This window comes from Oxyura jamaicensis, chromosome 3 (assembly GCF_011077185.1).
Source record: "Oxyura jamaicensis isolate SHBP4307 breed ruddy duck chromosome 3, BPBGC_Ojam_1.0, whole genome shotgun sequence".
Classification (NCBI taxonomy): Eukaryota; Metazoa; Chordata; class Aves; order Anseriformes; family Anatidae; genus Oxyura; species Oxyura jamaicensis.
In genome coordinates this window covers 48,821,656-48,843,835 of record NC_048895.1, presented here as the reverse complement: position 1 = coordinate 48,843,835, position 22,180 = coordinate 48,821,656, and the positions used below count along the sequence as shown (strand labels likewise).

The 22,180-nt window shown below is 39.6% G+C and overlaps 1 protein-coding gene across 5 annotated transcripts in view; it reads right to left on the bottom strand.

Moving 5' to 3' along the window:
- UTRN (utrophin) overlaps positions 1-22,180 on the bottom strand; it is a 344,112-nt gene that overhangs the window by 203,224 nt on the left and 118,708 nt on the right. For 4 of the 5 annotated variants that reach the window (XR_004749455.1, XM_035321865.1, XM_035321866.1 and 1 more), the window contains 3 exons: positions 19,947-20,152; positions 18,883-19,037; positions 13,966-14,155 (listed from right to left, as the gene is read on the bottom strand). Coding sequence is in view for 4 of the 5 variants with exons in the window: in XM_035321865.1 (XP_035177756.1) it covers positions 13,966-14,155; positions 18,883-19,037; positions 19,947-20,152 (551 nt within the window). In the remaining variant the exon portion in view is untranslated. Of the gene's footprint in view, positions 1-8,866; positions 9,451-13,965; positions 14,156-18,882; positions 19,038-19,946; positions 20,153-22,180 lie in introns of those variants that run through there. The other variant, XM_035321868.1, reaches the window with a different exon arrangement.

The window sequence follows — 22,180 nt, the reverse complement described above, 5'->3', positions numbered from 1 at the left end:
TTGGACCGAAGCCTGGAGAAGATGCAGTTTAAATCCTTCCCGTACCTTCCCCAGTTTCTAAATGTTGTATTCTGTTCCAGGTCTGCCATTCAGAGAGTGTCATCACAACTACCAATTAAGTTTCATTTCCCTTGATTTCATACAAGAAAAAAAGCGGATATATGCATATATGGTCCTCCATCATGCTTGTATCAAAATGTTTTAATACATTCATATATATGATACATATAACATGATACACATATTGCTTCTGTGTAGAAAACTTATTTTTTCCAGCAGCAATTCTTTTGGCTGTGGCTTTTTTGCTTGTTTGTTTAGTTCAGTATTTTTCGTGTTTCCCCTCCTTTTGTAACCTAAAATCGTGTAACATTCAAGCAGTTATATTTTCAAACGGGCCCTTACTTGCCACCTCAAAGAAGATGCATGTCCCTTTTACACTTAGAACTGACATAATTTTTAGTAGCTCTAAACTAGTGATAACACAGGAGACTTACAGGAAGCATGCTGACAGACCAGTTATATTAAATATGCAAAAGTAACACAGTAATCGGAGAGCTTCATTCCTTCTGGTTTGCAGCTGTTAATTCATTGGTCGCCCCGTAATTCTTTTAGAATTCATATATTTTATTCCTATAGAATAATATCCATTAAGTTTCAGCACAACCAATTTGAACGTCCAAGGAACACACAACAACGTATTAGGCCTAGCAGTGCTAAAGCCTGCCTTCACTCACTAAAAAAATCTTCATTACCTCCTCAAAAGTTTATTAGGAACCTTGAATAATCAAAGATTAACATACTCAACCCAATGCACAACACAGTCATCTTAAACTGAAGCATAACTCTGGCTTACTCCTCAGTTCAACTCCCTCTTAAGGTATCAACCACACATTAACCAAAGCTATCTTCCACTCAGTTTTCACATTATCTGTTGTTAGCTGGTTCCATCGGACCTGCACATAATTTTCTTTCATTCTTCTTCTCATGTGGACAGATTAACTGTTAACCTAAAAGCAGAGCTTTGTTATACATGAATACATGGGAAAAATTAGTTGCTCTTCAGACAAAATGTAAGATCATTTCACTGAAAAGTGCTACTGATCATTGCTGCCATGGAGAGACCTGCATGTGCACCACCACCAGCTAGTGTTCTCAAATGAATATCGTCTTTTGTGCCACAAGAACAGGTCAGTAGCCACAGACAAGCTCAATTAGTAGGCATATTACGCAAGCGGGCTACAATTCTACTCTTGTAACAGCCACCCACCAGCAATGTCAAAATAAAAACAACTCTTAGCAAAACTATCCTTCTGACACTGTTCCTTTACTGAATCGATCCCTAATCCACAGCTGTCCATATTTTTAATGCTGTTTGCTGGGATTCCTCCACTTTCAGTCACAACCATCAGAAAAACTTGGAGAATGCTTACCAGTGTATCTGGATTTTGCTGGCAGTGTACTAGCTGCTCTCCGTGAAGGAGGCTGTTACCACTCCTCCACAAAGGAAGAAAGGAGAACAAATGAATTCACTTTCCTCCAAGGCAAAACTGTTGTGCTCTGTACATCCCATAGTTCCTGAGAGGTCTGAAATCTTGATTTCATTGCTACCAATTCCCAGAGAGCAAATCTTTTTCACTGTCTGGTCACCTTCTGATGTTACACTTAATAAAGAAGAGCCCAAAACTGTACTGTACCATGTCATATTGCCTAAGGCCTTACTGTTTCTTTTCCCTTACAAGAGATTCCTTCATATAAAAACCCCTCAGGTAACGTTGTCTCTTCTCACCAGAGTTACACAGTGCAACACAGAAGCCCATCCTCTAGCAAAGAGGGGTTTTAGACAGAAGGAACATTTTTTTAAAAAAATGTCTGATTCTACAAGGTTGTTACTAAGCCTCTTCAAGAGCCTTTTGACATCAGTATGAAAAGGGGTTCGTGGAAAGTCCTGTTCAAATCTGAATTCTTCAACAAAAACCTCTCAACTACTTTCCCTATTTTCTCTTAAAAGTACTCTGATAAAGGAAACAATGCTACCCCCTTATACGGGACAACAGTCTTCCCACGTTCCAGCTATTTGGCTAAGTCATCTGCTTACAAATAACAGCTCACCTGATTAAGACTGCAGTGCTCTTACTGAGGGCTACAGGAAGGTATTTCAGAGCTAATCTTTGCAGCACTAGGCTACATAAAGTGAAAACACCTGAGGGACTGGTGTTAGCTCCTGATGAAAACTCCTCGCAAAAAAAGAAGTGAAATTCCATTGAGAGGCTTTTCTTTCTTCCTTCTGGACCCATTCTTCCCCTTTCCAAAGGAGAAAAGTAGTGTGCTTGTTAATAAAGAAATATTAAAAGGGGTGGGAGGGAAGATATTTTGTGTAATCTGTAACTTTTGTTCCAACTCCATTCAGAGAACCTCAGATGAATTCAGATACTAAGAAGTTGGGACTATTCATTTAAACTCCAAAGATTTTCAGAAACAGAATGTGGAGAAAAAAAAATGTTTCAACTACTTCGTAGTGCTGGAGCTTGTAGCAAATGAATGCTTCTCTTTGTAGCAAACAAGAGGAGATAATATTAACCAAGAGAGTTACAGTATTTGAAATGGAACATTCAAAATTGAACTTGAAGGGTGACTGATTATCTCAGGGTTAATAATGCATTCTTCCTTAAAAGAGAAAAATATGGAAAGAAGAAAGCATGGTTCAAACCCAGTCCAAAGACGGCAGGTGACAGAAAGCAGTGACCTCAGATAACTGTTCCAGGACCACACCACAAACCCCAGCACAATTAGCACTAATTGGTCAGCAGGCTCTGCAGCAGTGCCAAGGACTGAAAGCCCAAGTCTCCGCCTCTCCCCAGGAAGGATGATCACTTCAGGTCAGAAATTTTAAATGCCAGTGCACAGGAGGCAGCTCTTCCCTCTGCTAGCACAACACCGTGCCCGTAGATACAGGGCTCACCAGCAACCACTGGACATCTGCAGCATCAGTGGCGTTTCGGCTTGTTCCTTCCCTTGCAGCACCTACCACGTTTACCATACGCCAAAAAACACCAGGAAATATAGCTCTGCTACCGCTACGAAGAATTGCTTTCTGTAGCACAACACAGGACATCAATTATCAGGAATGCCCCTGACACCTTCCACCCACGTTCAATTACGCCGCTGCGTGTTGCTGCTTAAGTACTAGGTGTACCAGGGCTACTTGGGAAGGTAGTCTTGTAGCACCTTGTCTTGATTAAAAATAGAGTGGAAGGCATACAGGAGTGCAGATATTCCAGAGTTACTGGTGACCAGCAGCTACAGGCCAGCTTCACACGCTGCTATTTCCCCAGCTACGTAGCGAGTGCAGTTTTCTTTAAAACATACTCAAGTGATCTGCGTGAGGTAGGAGATAAGACAGACTGTCTGTGCTCAGGACAGGAACCGGTGAAGCACATTGCTGCTGGTTTAGGCATCTGCTGCTTCACGACTTTGTGAACCTAGGCAGGGTGACTGAACCCTCAGGGAGAGAGGAAAAAAACTGCTCCCTGAAAAATGGCAGCAATCAAAAAACACTGTGGTAAAATACTATGATAAGATGGTCTCATATATCAGATATTGATCCAGCTCCTGTAAGCACATGAAGTTCATGGAAGTCAATTTTGCCATTAATCCTACATTCGTGCCTTAATACAATTACCCCATATTTTACATTTATTTTCATTCCCGTTGCAATAGCAAAATATTTTCAGATCAAAAGTCAGACTTGTCTTTAAATGTAAGAAGATTCCAAAATGCTATGCTGAATTATCTTCCTTTTCTCCCTTCCAAAATACTGCTGAAATGCTATCAAAACAAGTTATATCCAAGAACTCATCTCTCCTGTTAAGCTGCACTCTGCTCACAAATAGGAATGATTGGTGCAGCAGTTAAAACATCTGGGTTTATGAAGCTTTATGTCCTTTCTCGCTTTGTTTCTCTTTGCTCATTTCTAGAGAAACCTCGTATGCACAGAGAGCACTGGAGAGCACAGTTCCGTTGGAAAAAAAAATTACATGAAAGTACCCATTTGTTACACAGTTTCATTTGGCACTGGTCATAATTAGAAAAATGGCAAAACAAAAAAGGAAAAAAAGGTTATGTTTCAGTCAGTCTCACCACTCAAGATGGGCACAACCTGTCTCTAAAAGGGGCCAGTGGCACGTTCTCCTCTTTGGGGCAATTGAAAATGATGCCTGATAATGCAGCAGTATGTACTGGATGGGGAGGAGGCCAGGTAAGATCACAGCAAGTTTTATGTGATATTAAAATGCTTTCTCATCACAACCACAAAGTTCAGATGCACACCAAACGTCCACCTGTGCAATACTGTTCCCCCTCTGAAGGTACACCACAGCAAAAGGATCCTCTCTCAAAGGGACAGGACATGTGCTATGGCTGGAGAGCAGAATCACAGCAGACCCAGACACAGATCAGATCGCAGCAGAGCAGTAAGCATTTTTCATAGGCAGTAGGCAGTCGTCACAGCTGAAAACTGCTGCACTATGGTTCTGACTATTTTAGCCTTCCCACATACAGTACTAGGTCACTAGCACAGAACCTCGAGGAAAACAGCAAGCTGGAAGACCTCTGGAGGTCACAACACCAAACCTCTTGCCAATGGCAGAAGCCAATTTCAAAGCTTAATCTGGCTGCTCAGGACCTCACCCACTGCACTTCTGAATACCTCTAGAGATGGAAATAAATACAACAGCCTCTCTGGGCAGCCTGCTCAAGTGCAATTTCTCCTATCCTCAGGAGGCAGAAGGGTCTCGAGCCTCTCTAGTGTAACAAAATGAGAAAATATTTAGATCTCTCTGAAATTGCAAGGGAATTAACCCATATCATGTTAACAGTTGATACCAATGGAGAAATAATTTCCACTACATTATGTTTTCAGAACAGCTTTTATATTTCCTACTTGATTTTAATTTGTTTTTATTTTTAATTTTTACATCTTTTGATTGATCCGCTGATGTTTAAAGGTCTTCCAGCGCAGCGTCAAGATACTTTTACTTCCTCTGTCATTTTTCTGATACATTTTTCTGATTCTTTTGATACTTTTACTTCTTCTGTAAGCAGCCTCAAGAAAATTAGTTCACCAAGAGCTACAGCAATAGCTCCTGCCAATGTGCAGCAGCCTACTATATACAACTTCTGCCTAGTTTTCAACCTAACAAAGAACTTAAAAGCAGTGTTCTCTTCTGAACTACACTAAACAGTAATACACAATATCAAATGTTTTCTTTTATATCCTTCCCAAAATTAATACCAGTATTTCCCTTTCTGCATACAGCAAAAGGGGGGTTTGCTGGTCTCCTTTTATTAACACATTCTCTTACTATTCTGTAGCAGGAAATGAGACAATTGCATTTTAAACTACGTATTCATTAGAAACCCCTCCAAGACGCATGTTTCGGAAACATCATTTCTCTTTACAGCTGAGGAAGTCAGTACTTCACCTGAGTTGCAATTTATCACTTCAAGAGTGAAGACTCATGCTGGATCCTGTTTAAAATTTCAAGCACTTTGTATGAAGGTTTTCTGTTTGTTAGTTTTCTAAGTAGTGTTCTTCTCAGGAAGTCACCACAAAAGAAATGAGAAAATACATAGCTACCAGCTATATTTCTCAGTCTGTCCTCCAGTGGATGAATGCTCCAGTCCCTGAACGTTAGCTGTGTATTTCGAAAATAACACAGTCAAGCTCTACCACCAGGATACATATTTCAAGTTAATCATTTACCTGTCTGACAGAGAAACACTATTCTTCCACTTCTGTCAAGGAAATTTGAGAAAGCTTCTTAGTTTTCTACTTCACTTTCATATACAGTATTTTAGTTCCAGTCTCCCAGAAAAGATATATACATTTGTACCTTGCAAGATTTGTAACTTGCCATGAGTTCTTCCGTTCCCAATAAAAATCCAAATTCATTCTTGTCCAAGCCATTTGGATATACCTAATAGAAGATATGCTTTAGGGAACAATCACACATAAGCAAGAACAGAGACTGGATGACACCCCCTACAAAATATTTTTCTGGTTGTTTCCTCTGAGCATCAAAACCTTACAGAGTTATGAGACAAAGCTGCTAACAAGAAAGCAAAACTGATTATGTATTGTCCTGACAGCACGTCACCAAATATACAAATACAGCACTAATTTCAGTGTCGATAAGTATCAATACCAGTGAAAAGAAGTTACATCTGCCAAAACTTACCTTGGTATGAAGGAATTAATGAAGGAAAAAGCAGCAAAAGTAGTAATATCCTAAACCCTGGATTTCTTGCTTTTCAGCAATGCTGCATTGTATGTCACATACATGTTTGTTTCTGCCTTTAAGAAATCTGCAACATGAAGACTGTGAATGCTGAGAGTTACTATTACATGAATCTGCTAATGAAAGGAACAGTTTTGAATATATTCAGTAGTTTTCTAATAAAGCCTATTGAAGTCTATTCTTTTATAGTGTGCTTAAAAATAGACAAACACTAACTTCAAGAATTTGCTTTAAATATTTCATTAGCACTTTTTTAATGTTTATTTCATTGACACGCTGTTAGCTTCAGAGGACTCTTCGCATCAAACATTTAGATACTAGTGTATGAAGCAATAAGGCATTTCCTCTGTAGTAAATAACTTCTGTGAGGCAGAACTGAACTAAATTTGTGTACCCACAGAGTTCACACAACAAATGAAAACTTGTGAAATGACAAAGACAGAAGTATATAGAACACTACCAAAAATCCTTAGTGGCCCTCTGTCAGGTTTGCTTTTAATCTGTAATTTCTGTAGCATTTTTCCATCTAAGCATTAACATTTCCATCACCAGACTCCCATATATCACTGCCTTACATTGACACCTGCTGGAAGTGACTGGGATTGTAGAACAGTTCTTTTTCCCCAGTCAGTCTGGTTAACTCCACAGGCAGACCAACAGCAATTCTACTTTCAGTAAGATGCGCACAAGACACCTGAGAAAACAGCAGCAGGACTTTTTAAGGGGAGAGGAAAAAAAAACACAAACATACAATGTGTAATTTAGCTACACTAAAATGCCTGAGGCTATTGCTGCGTGGAATCAGAAAATATACTTTAATAACAGCTTTTGAGAAGCATTTTGCTACCCCTTGGGTAGGTTTAAACTCAAGTTAGGTCTCCAAGCATTTACTAGGCTCTCATTCCAATTAACAAATAATTTTTCCTGCAGGAGTCACTAAATCGTTCTTGTTTGACAAACATTGTTATAAACAAGTTTACATACTAATACGTGACTGGACAGGTTTTAAAGCACTTTAAAGCACTTTTTCCTAGCCTTTATGAAAAGACAATCAAAAAGCATGCCTTTACATTAGCAAATAAAAAGTTGCGTTATTTACAAAAGCAAGCAGAGCTCTTCAATGACAGACGAGAGTAACTGAGGCGTGCTTGTTAAAATAGCTTGTACGCACACAAACTACTCCCTGTCATTCTTCATAATGAAGATACACCTCTACAACTTTGTAAACAGAAGCACACTGAAATACCCATGTCAAAATGCCGTGCTGTTCCCCATATGCCAGCACTTCTACAAACTTCGATACAAACCAGACACTGCATTACATCCTCTTCGTTCTTCCAAGCTCTACCCTAAAGGTGAGATCTCTGTTACTTAATGCAAATTTTGTATTTCTCATAACACACGTTTCTCACAAAATGCATTTTGGATTGAAGCAAACATGATGAGTTGCAGTGGCTTTACTTTATCACTGTAATAAGAATTGGCTTCCTGAGTGTGTTTGTGCACGTTGGTCCCGCTTTGTATACAAACTCAGACAGACTTTCACCAAAAAACACAGACAGATTTAAAGTATCACAAGCAGCGAGAATAAAAAACAAGTTCAAAGGCAGCTCTATAGCATTTCTACACGGCTATGTCAGTACACAGCTCAAGGCCTCTCCAATCTTGTATTTAGCCAAAGTTACAAAGCAGGATGCTTGCATTACAGTCCGATAGCAAACCACAGTGAGACTGCTCCTCGCAGGAACACCGTGGCAGTATTCACTCATTGCCTTTACACACCGCAGTTCATTTTTATATTTTTATTTTAATCTGGTGAGTGATGAACGTGCTTAAAAGGCTTATTTTTACTAGGTAGCTTAGATCATTACCACAGTACTGAAGTTCTCAACTACTGCACCTGTGCAAAACCAATGAAACGTGAAAAAAAGTCTTGTGGAAGCAGGCAGCCACCAAAACAGATAGTGGCAAAAACACCCATGTGAGTGGCAGTCTGGGTCAAAATGATTTTCAGGCAACTTTTCCTTTCCCTTTGCATCCCCCCACAAAAGAACTCTATAAATACTGGCAGGTGAAGTCAAGATTTCATAGCTGCACATTATGTATTATGAGTCTGCTGAACTCATTCCTGATGAAAAGTTTCATTAAGCTCAGAAGCAAAACCACTGGGCATTATTATTATATAATGCAGTTCCTCTACATAATGGGTACCTTGGAGTTAAATCACTGCATTTATCAAGAATTAACCAACTCCTTTGGAAAAGATGTGGTAGCATTTTACAGAAGATAACTGAACATAAACAGTTTCCTTCCAGACATGTAAATGGTAAACAACATAGCACTTTTTTTCTTAACGGTATTACTAATTGACAAGCACTTCTTTGTTTTTTAACAACATTCTTTAACAAAGCTTGCACATGAGAACATGGCTCTAAAAACACACTGTATAGCTTACGGTACTTTTGACGCTCATTCCATTCTGACTTCTTTTTTCTATTTGTCTCAAAAAAAAAGATAAAAAGAGATAAAAGCATTAGATGCTCTCAAGATTCAAGTCTTGCATTTCTTACCTTACACAGCTTCTGGTAACGTGGAGAAGAAACTGCCATCCTCTGTAAACGATGCAACAACACCACAACTTTCTGCAGAGACGTTCTCACCACAGCCATCATTTTAAGTTTGCCACACTTCTGAAGACACCTCAGAATTTGCATTATAAATGAAGAGCAACTATCATTTCCTCCCGGTCACTGGACAATGATTTGCCAGCTTTCTGAGCATGCTCTCTTCTAGGATTGCTTTTGAGAGCTACAGGCTTTATACGTTTCAAAGGCAAAGGAGGTTGATACAGCATAAGTTTCTCTCACAAAATAACCACGAGAAGCAAATGCAAAAAATAAAATACGGCTCCTTCTAATCGGTATTGCTCAGCTCTGCCCGTGCAGAGAGTAAATGAAGTTGTTGAACAGCCGAGTATCTGCCACCATTCAGGAGTGCACTAAATAGCCAGGAAAGGTTATTAATTTAAGCACGAAAGCTGTGGAAACAAAAAAGGAATTCCTTCAGGAAGACAGCTCCCGTGTACCACCACGGTTGTTCTCCTTCAGTAGCTGCTTTCGATCGGCAGACTGAGCATTTGCTCCCTCACTCTGGCAAAGGATGCTCTCGCTCTCAGACTGAACGCAGCAGCTCTGGCAGAGCTGTAGTGAGTGAATAACAGACTGTGTTATAAATCTTCCGAGAGGAGCAGAGGGATACCTGCCCTAATTATATCAGCCATACGCTAAAGGCTAATAAATCACACGGGCGCTTCTCTAAACTACATTATCCAATACAAAAGGAAAAACTGCAGGGGGTAAACCTCTCTACTAGGAAAACTCGCTTAGAGCTAATTTAGTCGAAGAGATCTCAAAGGATTCTCACTCGGATCAGAAAGTAGGAATGGTTTTCAGGAGCCGTTTCCAATTTAAGTCTTTCCCTGAACAGCTCATTAGGACAAGAAAGAAGGGTTTTGCCAAACTGAAAGCATACGGTCATGCCACCAGCCCTTTTCTGGCCAGCCTTGATTCCAAAGAGCTAACACCATGTTCATGTTTTTCCCATGACATAGCAGAATTATTTAAGCCATCTAAGGATGGCAGCAAGACATCCAAGAGCATGGCAGCGTTTTGCTACCAGCAAGGCACTCCCAGTGCAATACAGTCAGCATGCCCCTAGGTGTGGCGGCACTGCAGCACAACCAGAGGCAGCTGTTCCTTGTTCCTTCCCGAGGTGGCACGATCCAGCTGTTTACGTCGGTGTTGGAGGGGCTGCTGGGGCAAACGTTAAGGGAAGGCCAGCACTGACACCGCGGGTGGCAGAACAGAGAATAAGCAGAGGATGACTGCCTCAACATAGATCAGATACTACTGTATCAGGGAAAACCGATCAAAACCATATCGTCTTCTCAAGCCCATCTAGAAAGTACAGATCTCTCAGGAAGGAAGTATTCACCACAAACTGATATGTGCATTGACATAGCTTCTACCAAAAAAAAGATCCAAAAGGGAAAACAAATGAAGAAAACAAGACCAAGTCTGATACACGCTCTCTGTAAAAAAATTCAATTAATGAAAAAAATTCCCGCAGAGTACATTACATCAACATGTATCAAGAAGAATAGGAAATTATGTGTATTCTCAGCCTGGGGCTTTGACTATCTTTCCCCTCTCTTGGGGTTCTTAACAGATCTGTAACATCAGTCTTTCTGGACAGATAGGAAGGGAGCTATGAGATGAGAAATCATATATACATATTTATATATAAAAAAACAACTTTTTTTCTACAATATAGGTCACAGTAAAGAAGACGCAAACCCCTATTTCCATGAGAAGATATTGAACGTATTGTACAATACAAAGACTGTGATAATTCTTACTGCAAGCTTATTTAATAGTTTCAGATGAATAAAGATCTAAATGCAATTCATCAGTTTACTCTTAAGTTAAATTACTGTAAATTCAAAGCATATCCCATTTCAAAGCATATCCCATTTTTGTCTCAATTTGGAATCTGAAGACACCATTACAAGTATTACAAGTAACTGTATTTTGTACTGCGTACGTTGCCACATGAACATGCAGACAAACACTTCGAGCACATCAGTCAGCATAGTGCAGAGGCACCATCTGAAGGCAGCATCAAGTCTGACAAGTTCACAGGACCCTAGGAACTTGACAGCTTCAGCGCCCATGCTTTACATGCCGGTATGCCTCTTCTCAGGCACTTCCCAGCTGAGAGGATGAGTGCCAGGCACAGGTTTTTCATACAGAACAGATTCAAAAACTGTTCCCATCCAATTCTGTTAACAAACTTTTTCATCCTAACAGTCTACACCAACTTGCTTTTCATGTTTTGTTCTGTCACGTCTCGGTTCTGTTCCTGATCCCGCAAGCACCACCACCGTTATTTTGATGTAACCGAGTGTTCATTCAGCTCTGTTTTTAGAAATTTAGAACTATTCCCCCATTCTGTCTTGTTTCTGCCTTACATCTGCTCTCCGCCATCACTACAATTCTGTTACTTTAGCTTTCCAGCTCTAGCCTAGCATCATTAGCTGATACACTGCTAATAAAACTTTTTTTGAAGAAGAAGAAACCTATGAAGCAGCACAGCTCCCAAAATACTGAAACATTCAGAAATAAGCGTGCAGGGGCTCACAACTCTTCGTAAAACTGTCTACAGCCCACACCTGCTCTATTGTTTCAGTTCTGCTTTTTGTCCTTTCCCTCTAGCATACCAGTTTAAATCATAGCGAGACAAGCACAGCCCATGACTGGTAAGTTAAAACCAACATGACAATAAAACAAGTTATTCTGAACACCTTCACAACGGTAGGCACAGGCCTTCACTCACATTGTCCCAGTGTTATTTCTATTTCCTAGCTCATTTTCAGCATCTTGCTTCAAATTAGGTTTTAACCTCTTTCAGATGATTGCTAAACATTTTGGGCAGCGACCAACACAAACTGGGGTGTTTAGGCACTAACCTAAAAGGAAAGCCTTCGGCAATATCATGACACTGACGGAATGAATTAAAAAGACTGCTGCTGTAACTGAACTTCCTCCCTTTCCCTGCCTCAGTCATGTCGGGATTATTTGTGCAATGCTGTTGTAATGGAAGTCAGAAGAAGGCTTCAACAGACCCCAGATCACTGATTCCACTACTGAGTGGAAATAAGTTATTTCCAGTAGTGGAAATAGCCAAATAAGTTAGCCCTGCAATGTAATGGAAGACAGTTCCAACCCCCACCACTGCACGCACACTCTAGTTTAGCAGATGATCTGATTTTGAAAATGCATGACTTATAACTGAAAAAACAAACAAACATATTTTGTCCGCTACAATTTCACCTACAATTTATCATACCCTAAGCTCACAGTGAACTTTAACTCAGTGCATAGGGGGCAGAGGCATCTTCACGTAGAACAGAGAAAGTTACAAGTTCTGCACTCTTATAGGCATTCAGAATAAATGCTTCTTCACATATTCAGCAAACTACAAAGAGAACAATGTTATTTTACACCACTCAACAGGAGGAAGAACAGGAAATGATCTTTGTTTAACCAGATATTAACCTTAAGAACTTGGAAGGGAGAGGGCTTGATTTGTTTTTATAAGGTGCACCTTGCCGTTACAGCTTCATTTTGTTTTAAGAGTTCATTTCAACAAATATTTAAAAACAAAAACAGATGTTGATTTTGGAGTGTTTACCAGTGACACAAGGTGAACGTTTCAGTTATATTTAATGTGACATTGAAAATCAGTAGAGGGAGAGAGTTCATTTCAGAAGCCATTACACTACAACAGTCTTTGACGTGCTCTCCTCTTAACTGCCTTCAGTAGTTGAAAAAAGCTCAAAATACTACGTAAAGCTACGGGTAAGTTAAGTGAGTATACTGCATCTGCACGGTGAAAAGAAGCATACAGTCACAGACAAAGGCAGATAATATCAGCTAGGAGGATGCTGAAGAAGGGGAGGCCATGTCCAAGCACCTGGATCTGCCTTGTAACCTGCCAGTGGCTACAAGCCAGGACAAGGGGTACAGATCAAGAGCTGGTTATGGACCTGCTCGCACAGCAGGCAGTCTTGTCCAACACTACTCTCCTCACATGAAACTACTCCGGCAATTTTAACCAGACTGCAGCACAACGAAGGAGAGTGAACAATCTTCCATGAGCAGGGTACTTCACAGCTGTATATAGCCAACAGTAAATTGCAAAATAACAGCTTTATCTTGGTGGCAGAGAGACAGCTCTACAGACAAGTTCCCTGACTGACCATAATCATATAAACAGTGATGACTGGCATGTCATCTTCCACAGACACAAGCCTCCAGAATATACCATTCTCTTCTTTATGATTACAGTGAGCAGTTTGCTAGAAGATACTTTAAACTGTCTTGTTTCACTTGATTTCAATGTAGGCATGCTCAGAGAGCATTAAGAGCACTACTAATAGAAGCAGGTGTGTGTGTGTTTTTTTTTTTCCATTATGAACTGTTCAAACTCCATGACAGAATACATTACTCCAAACCCAGAGCATGGGATTTCATAGCTGGTCTAGCCTCCCCGTTTTGTGCATGCCAAAATAACTATGCTAAATAAGGAAAACTAATTGAAGAAAAAAAAAATATTAAAACATTCAGGAGAGAGATGACACAGCGTTCATATCAGGTAGACAGTACAACAGAAATTCATGCTTCAAAGAAGCACAAAATACTGTGATGCTCTTTTTTTTCCCAACACAGGTCCATATACAATATTTTTAAGAAAAGCTGTCAGGTCTCCACTTTTTGTTCCTGTTTTCCCTCAATACATTGTACCCTTAATGAAGGCTGAACCCATCTCCTTTCTCTCCCTCCTATACCTTCTCCCTCCCACACTTCCTGAATAGTCACCATCCAAGGACATTTACGAGCCCTGAGTGCCACAAATGTTCTCAAAATAAGCATTTCAAACCTTAGAGAAAAAAATCTGCTTCCTTCACACACTTGACTTCTAAGATACTAGTTTCAAAAACCTTCCAATAGGCTAGGTTCCCCTCTCCAGTAGGTGAAACTAGTTTTCCTTTATAACACTTGCCATTAAGGAAAAGCACAAATAACAGCAACGTTATTTAGTTTCTCACCTGCATCTGCTTTCTGAGTTCCCTTACGCAGGCACTGTCCTGAGCAGTGTTCTCACGCTGGGATGCATCTGCGAGAACATTAACTGTCGTCTCTGCCTCTTGAAGCCACTTGAGGAGGCTTTCCAGATCCTTGTGTGAGGCCTGCAACATCTTCAGCTCTGTCTCCAAGAAATTCTGCCTATCAACAGCTCTGAAAACAAGACAACAGGCGTCAGATGTTCCCCCAGTATCATACACATCAAAATGAAACTACTAAAAGATAACCTGAAACTTCTCCTTGTAAAGAAGCTATACATCTGCAGCAGCTTATTTTATTATTATTTATACATCCGTTCATTTTATTTTATACCACTCTGATCATTATGACTACAAACAGATGTTTTGAACTTGTTTTGTAATTCAGAGCATTTTGAAAGAATGCATGTGGAAGAAATGATCTCCTTTTTGAGCATTATCATCACAGGCTTATGCTACCCCAACCAGTAGAATTTATTGCATGCATGAAAAAGTACAAATGCTTTTCCTCATCAACAAAAATCACGTGGAGTAGAAACACTGAGGGCTTGGGGGAATTTTCTTCTATGGTGAGCAGAAACATGCCCCTCAAGTAGTGTCTTCTGCAAGAGTTAAAGTGCTGAAGGGTGAAAAGCCAAATACCTAGTTCTCTCCGCTAAAAGGCATGACTTTTGACACTATGACTCAGAGTAATACATTACCCTCGTAACAGTCAGCCCATACAGAACATGCTTAAATAAAAGACTGACAGAATGTTGTCCAAATTTTTAACTTATCCAAAAGATCTCCAGTTCTACAAACACTGATTTTTTGTTGTTGTTTTTACAGGATTTTTTCCAGATCCAAGGAATTTGTTCAAAACCCATGAATTATTGGCAAGCAACTTCAACAGATCTCCTAAAAAAAGGTCAGATTGTATGGCTGAATAACAGAACTGTTTCCTTGTCATTGAAATGACACTCTGCAATAGTCAGCAATTTTAGAAGCTCTGATTAACAAAGTTTCTTGAAGTGTGACAAGCTGAATTTCACCCATTTGAGGCAGTTACTCTGCAGCATCCCTTCTCCCACAGTAAGGACAAAAGAAACAACCTGTCCCACCAGCACCATGTACAGAGATCCCAACCAGGGCTACAACCGAGAATACTGCTGCCGTCTAAGCAGGAAGTCTGATTTTATTTCCACATCAAACACCAATCATGTTGTCAGATTTCAAGGGTAAAGTGAAACGTTTCAAGCAAGACAAGGCCCAAACACTCATTGTTTGATATTTTTGCATTAGGTGAAAACCTTTCTCCAGAAAGGCCCATCAAACATGGGTGTATTCTGCTTCCTCCTAGTTTCCCGAAGCTTTCTTTCCTCCTTGCCACACTGTGGGGAAACAGTCCTGCTCAGCAGTATGACAGAATCACTATGTTTAGAATCCTGAAATTCAACACTAGTTAAAATATTATTAAAAAAAAAAAAACTGCAGAAGTTTGGTGCCATTCAGGATGAAGTTTCAAAGAGGTACTCCAGCACATCACAAAACACAGATGCAAGGAAAAGTTATATTCCTTCAAGGGCAGTAAGAACATCTGATGCAAACTCCGTTCTGCCAGGCTTATGCTCCTAAATATTAGCATAACCAAGTGAATTTTCTAGACTACCTGCAGTAAGATAAGTCGCATCCTCAGCATTAGGAGCTTAGGTCTTACATCACTTGTTAACAATTGTTTTATTCAAAATGAGATTTTGTGTATCATTCCTGACTGCATGCCTCCCGAAGTCTGGCTACTGGCAACTGAGTAGCAGGGCAAGAAGTCTTCATTCTCATTCCTGAACTGAAGCTTTGGCATGCTCTGCCAACTCTGGAGGAAAAATACGAAATAGCACGCCAGGGACGACCAAAGATTTGATAAATACATTGCCTAGAAAAAATAACAAGCATCAGCTCAAAAATTAGAACACACCAAGGAACTGTGAGAAAAATGTAAAGTGAAAGCACTTATGAGCTCTGACTTCAAAACCCTCTCCCTCTGCAGGGATTTTCTTCCCTAGCAGGGGGTTAAGGCCAAAGGTGTCAGAACAGGAGTGACAACAGGAAGAATAGACTGATAATAAAGGTGACCTTCAAAGAAAGAGAAAAGCCCTGAAGGATGAAACACTGCAAGTGACCCAGATCTCTATGTCTAACTACTGATGTTCTGGATGGGAATTGAGACAACCTGAACTTTGTAGCTAATAACATTCATTGAATAATGTCATCTTCAGTCCAAAGTTTTAATTCCTCAAACTTTCTGCTTGGTTGCAATTAAAGGGAAAAAAAATCCTTTTATTACAGTCCCAGTGCTGTCATGATATTTGAATTAAAGCTGAAAATCATTCCTTACACTAAATATGCATTCCAGCAGCATAAGTCAATAGATTTACAATTAACATCCTAAGATTACATGGGAGCTTCTAAAGAGGACCTACATAGCAGAAGTGAGCAACAGTTTTACAGAGCAGACCCAAAATACTTTCATTTCATTCCAGCAAAAGCCTCAAATGTAAAATGGAAGTTGGTGGAGAATTCTGTAGTGCTATTCAGGACTGATTATCCCAGGTAATGCTACTAAGGACACCTTCTGCAGCCTCCAGATACAGGTATTGCCACAAGTGGCATTTTAAAACAGCATTAAAACTGTAAACATTTTACAGTATTAAAACACGCAGTAAACATACAGTATTAAAACATTTTAAAACTGTAAATACAGATCTATGCTTATGCTCCAGGTCCAGTCCCTGTCTCTCCCAACACCTGTCACATGCAGCCATCCTCAGCGCTCAAGGCTCACCAGTAATTTTGTTTATTGCCTTTTAAAGGCAGAGATAAAAAACTTCATTCCCATTCCCATTCATGCTTTCAGTGCACATTCTCCCCTTTTAATTCTACTCAGCTCCACAGGGTTTCGGTGAGCAGCTCCATGCTCCGGCTACCCATTGGCTTCCCAATTTCTCCTGGATGTTCTGCCCCTACTTAAAAAACAAAGCAGAAAAGCAGATACCCATCTCCTAAGGCTGCAGACTGCAAAAAAAAGTAGCCCCAGTGATAAGAGTCGAGCTTCAGTTGCACACAACAGAATGCAATTGCTTACTATTCCAGACTTTAAGCAGATTTAGAAATAATTAGAGGCTTCCAGTTAGGAGCTCTTCTTTCTTGTCAACTGCTCTGACACAGGCAGATAGTTTTATGCTAGCTCTCGCCAAAACTCTGCAAAGTTTGAATTTGAATGAGACTATTACAGAGTTGTAGTCTATTGGTTCTGCTAATCCAACAAGGAGCTGTTTCTCATCACCTTCTAATTGCATCCCTATCCCCGGATGCCTTCACAGTAGATTCAGATGAAGTTAATGGCTTTTTTTTTTTTTTTTTTTTTGAAATATTATTCATTTACTGAGGCATAGAGAGAGGGTCATTTCAGGAGATGACCTCATCACCATGACCTAGTTCAGAAAGTAAAAAGCCAAGGAAGTTTTGACATATGCCAAAGCTTTCCCCACCATGTACTAGAAGGTTTTTTTGTTTGCTTGGCTTTTTTTTTTTTTTTTTTTTTAAGAACCATGAAAAGATGTCCACGTCAAATTGAATAATTATGAAACATTTTAGTCACTTGATAATCTTATGTTAGACATCTTAAAACAATTAGAGATTCATACTTTTTTATTCTCTCTCAAATTATCACACAGATTGAGCCATATAAGCTTTTGTCTGTACTGTATCTCATCTCTCGATGGAAATAACCAGGAAACTAGTTGTATAAAACTTGTGACATCAAAAGCAGAAAACTACAAAAATGCCATTATCCTCCAAGGGAGGATAACAAAACATTCTACTCTGCTTCCTTAATTGCTGGTGAAACCTACTGCTTGCCACTATAAAGTTCTTCTCCCCTCACTTCCCAGGACATATCAACTACTGAGGCTTTATTACCTAGGACTCTTATTCACTTAATTGACATGTCATTACAAAGGCAGTTTCCCCTTCTTCAGGCACATATATACAAGCATATGGACAGACTCTGGTTGTCATTTACCCTACTCCCAAATACATAGGATCAATTCTCTCCTGTTCCTCTAACCACAAGGCATATTGTCCTTTAAAGGTGCTGGCACTGACTCAGACTTTAGCCTAATATTAATTGTCTAAAAGATGTTTATAAAAAAGATTTTTTGCGGTAATTAGATTACCTTGCACACACACACACAAAAAAAAAGATAAAAAGATTATGCATAGGAAAATAAATGGGACCACGTTTTCAGTAAAATACTTCTTTGCAAATATGTCTTAATAGAGGATGAATGAGAAGAAGTAAGTTTCATGTAAGCCTCAGTTCCTATAGTTAAATGTTTTCTAGATGAGAGTGTCAGGCACATCACACTCAGAAAACCAAAGCACTGTCCTGTTCATGAAGTTTCCATTAAATGAAAAGCCTAAAATGAACATTAGCTGGAAGCATTAGAAGGCAGAGCTGAACAGTTACTGCCTTATGAAAAGAAAGCACAGCAACTACCTACAAATACATAGCGCATAACAACATTAAGGAACGGGAAGAATTGCTCAAAGACCTTCAGCAAAAAGTAGCCACAGGCAAAACTGAGACCAAACATAAGAGAAGGTAACCCCACACCACCACTTTTTTGTTTGTTTGTTTTGTTTTGTTTAAACAGAGAATTAGACAGAAGCCCTCCATGGAAAACCACTGGAATTTCCATGTTCAAAATTCAGCTTCCCTACGATTGATTAAATAACCATATTAGTGCTAAATGCTGCAGTAAAGTTACGTGTACAGAAAAGAGACTGCATTACGTGTAAGTGATACACATAGGATACAAATTTAAGACAGGAACAGCTACAAGTATAGTGAAACCTTGCAATTACCTTTGGTTCAGATTAACCCAGCAATTGTTCATTTGGTCAGTGGTTTCCTTCACCCTCCTTGTGTCATCATCACGATACTCCCGAAGAAGTTTATTCGAAAGATCATTGAATGCAGCTACCGTGATGTCGCCTCTGTGCAAGTCCTGTACTAACAGCTAAAAAGCAATTCCAGAATCAGACGTCAAACAAAACTGAAATCAGATTATTTTTCATATTATGCATTTTATCATTACAAAATTCTTTTTTTGCCTTTTTTAAATAACAACTGTACTTTTTTTTTTCTAGAATACAGTTCCCTTTAAAAAGAAATTCTATTAGATAATAAGTGTCAATGATGAGTAAGTGTCACTGTCAATGAACCAAAACACAAATAAATGAGAAAAAAATGGTATTTGCTAGAACCATCAAAGGATAGAAAACCCCTCCCTACATTGTCGCTTCATGAATGCATGTACGCATACACACATTTTAGAAGTCTAGTAAAGTTTGTTCCAAGTACTGTACAGGTAAGAGCCCCCTCCCTCTTTAGTTCTCATCCTAAGCCACCTACAGCCTGCCTTTTTTCAGACAGCCACCAGGACAAAGGACATCAGAGTTATTGATTTATCACAGCAGGTTTGCTGTGATATGAAAAGTAGCAAAGATTGTATGGGATTCAGGTGGGGAGAAAAAAAAAAAAAAAAAGGAGTTGAATATGCTTGGCACCCATCAGAAGTGAAACTCAGAACAATTTTAAATAAATTGGTCCGTTCTTAGATTTACTAAACAATTGTTAATAGGTTTCTATGGAATAATACATGCTACATTTTCTGGTTGTATAATTAAACTTCCACCAATGTGAATGTGAAAAATCATTTATTTGATGTGATACTGTACTCATTTCAACTACACTTATAAAAAGACACCCATGCATACATGCCACCTGTTCCCCTCCCAGAAAGCAATTCTCAGGAAGTCTGATTAAAAAAAGAAACACAGAAACAATTTAGAACACATGCTCAAAAAGAGGAGTCTGACGGGGTGAGGGGGGGGGGGGAGAAAAACCATCTGTAGAATGGCCTTACCTTGTTATCTGCAATCTGTTTGGCAAGCACCTCTTTTGGGGCCTGCATGAGCATACGCAGACGGATCTCACACTGCTCCATGAGATGCTCCATTTCTTTCCTCTGCTCATCCCACTGGATGCTGTCCGTCAGCATGTACTTCAGCTGCTGCTGCCGCACCTCCACGCCATGCTGGGTATTGTCCCACTGGTTCTTTACCTTCTCCACTGCAGGCAGCAACACAGAAAATCAAAAACTTGAGGCAACCAACTGAGTAGCCATAACTACTCTCAGGATTAAAGACAGTAACGTAGCTCGTTGTCAAGTCCAGTCCTTCCAACATTCGGTATTTTAGTTCCCCGTGCAATTTGCGCTTTCACACAAGCAAACAGAAAATGCAGGTGTTTGGCTCCCTCTTGTTTAAGCAGGTCAGTGTAAAAGTAACAACTACTATTTCCAGAAGACTTCAAAGGCATTACATTTTACATTTTACAAACAAAGCATGGGGAGCAGTTCTGCTGAGCTGCAAAGATGCCACCGGCAGGGTCCCAAGGGAGCACCAGGGCAGGGGGAGGGCTGTGCCAGCAAGTCACCCTTGTGCACTCGCAAGTTCAACCAGTACAAACAAACAAATCTTGTTTAGATCGGGATAGCTTATACAAAGTGAACTAAAATTTACTGACCAGTGTGCTTGTTGGAGGTTGTCTAGTGGCCCCTGCACTACAGCACAGAGGCTAATGTAGGAACACTCTACTAACAGCCTACTTAAGCACTTTCATTCCACCACGGGTTTTTACAGGCTTATGCAGATTATACAACAGAGAAGCTATTGATCACACCCCATTTCCTTCAAGTATCATGTTCCTGTCTCAATGAACAGAGTTGCATTAGAGAATCAATAAATAAGCTTTAACCTTCAATAAACAAAGTGTGGAAAAGAAAACATGACAAAAGCCTAGAACAAAAAGAAATAGTGTCAGGGACAGCAGGAAGTCCAACTGACAGAAAGAAATGAACAGCATCCTATTTTTTTTTTCTTAATACCTACAGACCACTAAAAAATATTGTATCGAGAGTCTACAAAGGTGGAAGTAGGTCTTCCCTATTACCTGACATGACAGTTAGTAGCAATGCATCGTGCCACTTGCACTAGAGTAAAAAAAGCAAATGTAAAAAAAAGCAAACAAAAGAAAGCTAGCTTAGGGTTTTTTGGTTGGGAACATTTGTATTCTAAGCAGCAACAGGTAGGCAATGCACAATGTATCAAATGTAATTATCCTACCAGTAAGTACGTCAATTGACTTTACTAGAAGACTTATGTACTTGATACTCAGGTCACTTTATTCCTCCATGAAGTTGCTTTAACTCTCCATGAAGGAAAAATGCCAAGGACTGTATAAACCACTTAAGAGAACTTTACCCTTTACATTTTTTAGATTTTTTTAAAAACTTTTTGCAAACATCCAAGGTCATTACAGCTGCCTGAGAAGATCTCTTTAAGAAACACATTCAATACATTCAACAATATTCTGTTTATCCTCACAGAGCTCTTAGACTGTGGTCGTGAAGCCCCTTTGTCAAAGTGACTATAATTTTCAAGCATGATGTGGGTCATGGTGAACTGAATGAGAACTCAGAAGAAAGCTTCAGTACCCCAACAGCAAATAAATGTATACACACTCACATACACATGTATTTTTTTAATTAAAGATGTTACTGTGTTGGATAAAGAGTACGTTCAAAGGAAACTCTCAGCTGCTGGGAAAGATCACTGATTTCACCAAAACAGCAAAACCAAAAACAGCAGGAGTCAAAAAAAGGGTAGAACAATGCATGCTGGCCGATGAACTGTAGAGAAAAGTCTTCTAAGCATTTAGGCTGTCCCCCACAAAGCTGGAAGGAAAAATATCCCTGAAAAACAACTGTCTACAATAGCAACTTGGTTGAAGTGGGTACACATTTGATAGTTCTACCATGTTATTATTTAAGAATAAATACTTCTTGATTTGTGTTACAGATGTTTGCTTATGTATAAACAGGTTAACCTCACTGTCTCTACCTGGATTAAAACTCTTATCCACCCAGAGTTCTAATGGAATTATCTACTGTTGACATATTTCCCTCCTCTTCATTCTCCACCAAAACAGGACAGAAACTGAAATTCTTGGTAGCCTCGAGGATCTGCCTGTGGCTTCAAAGTAGGAAATAACTCCTGATTATATGTTACTTTTAATTCCCCATAACTATGCGGTTTT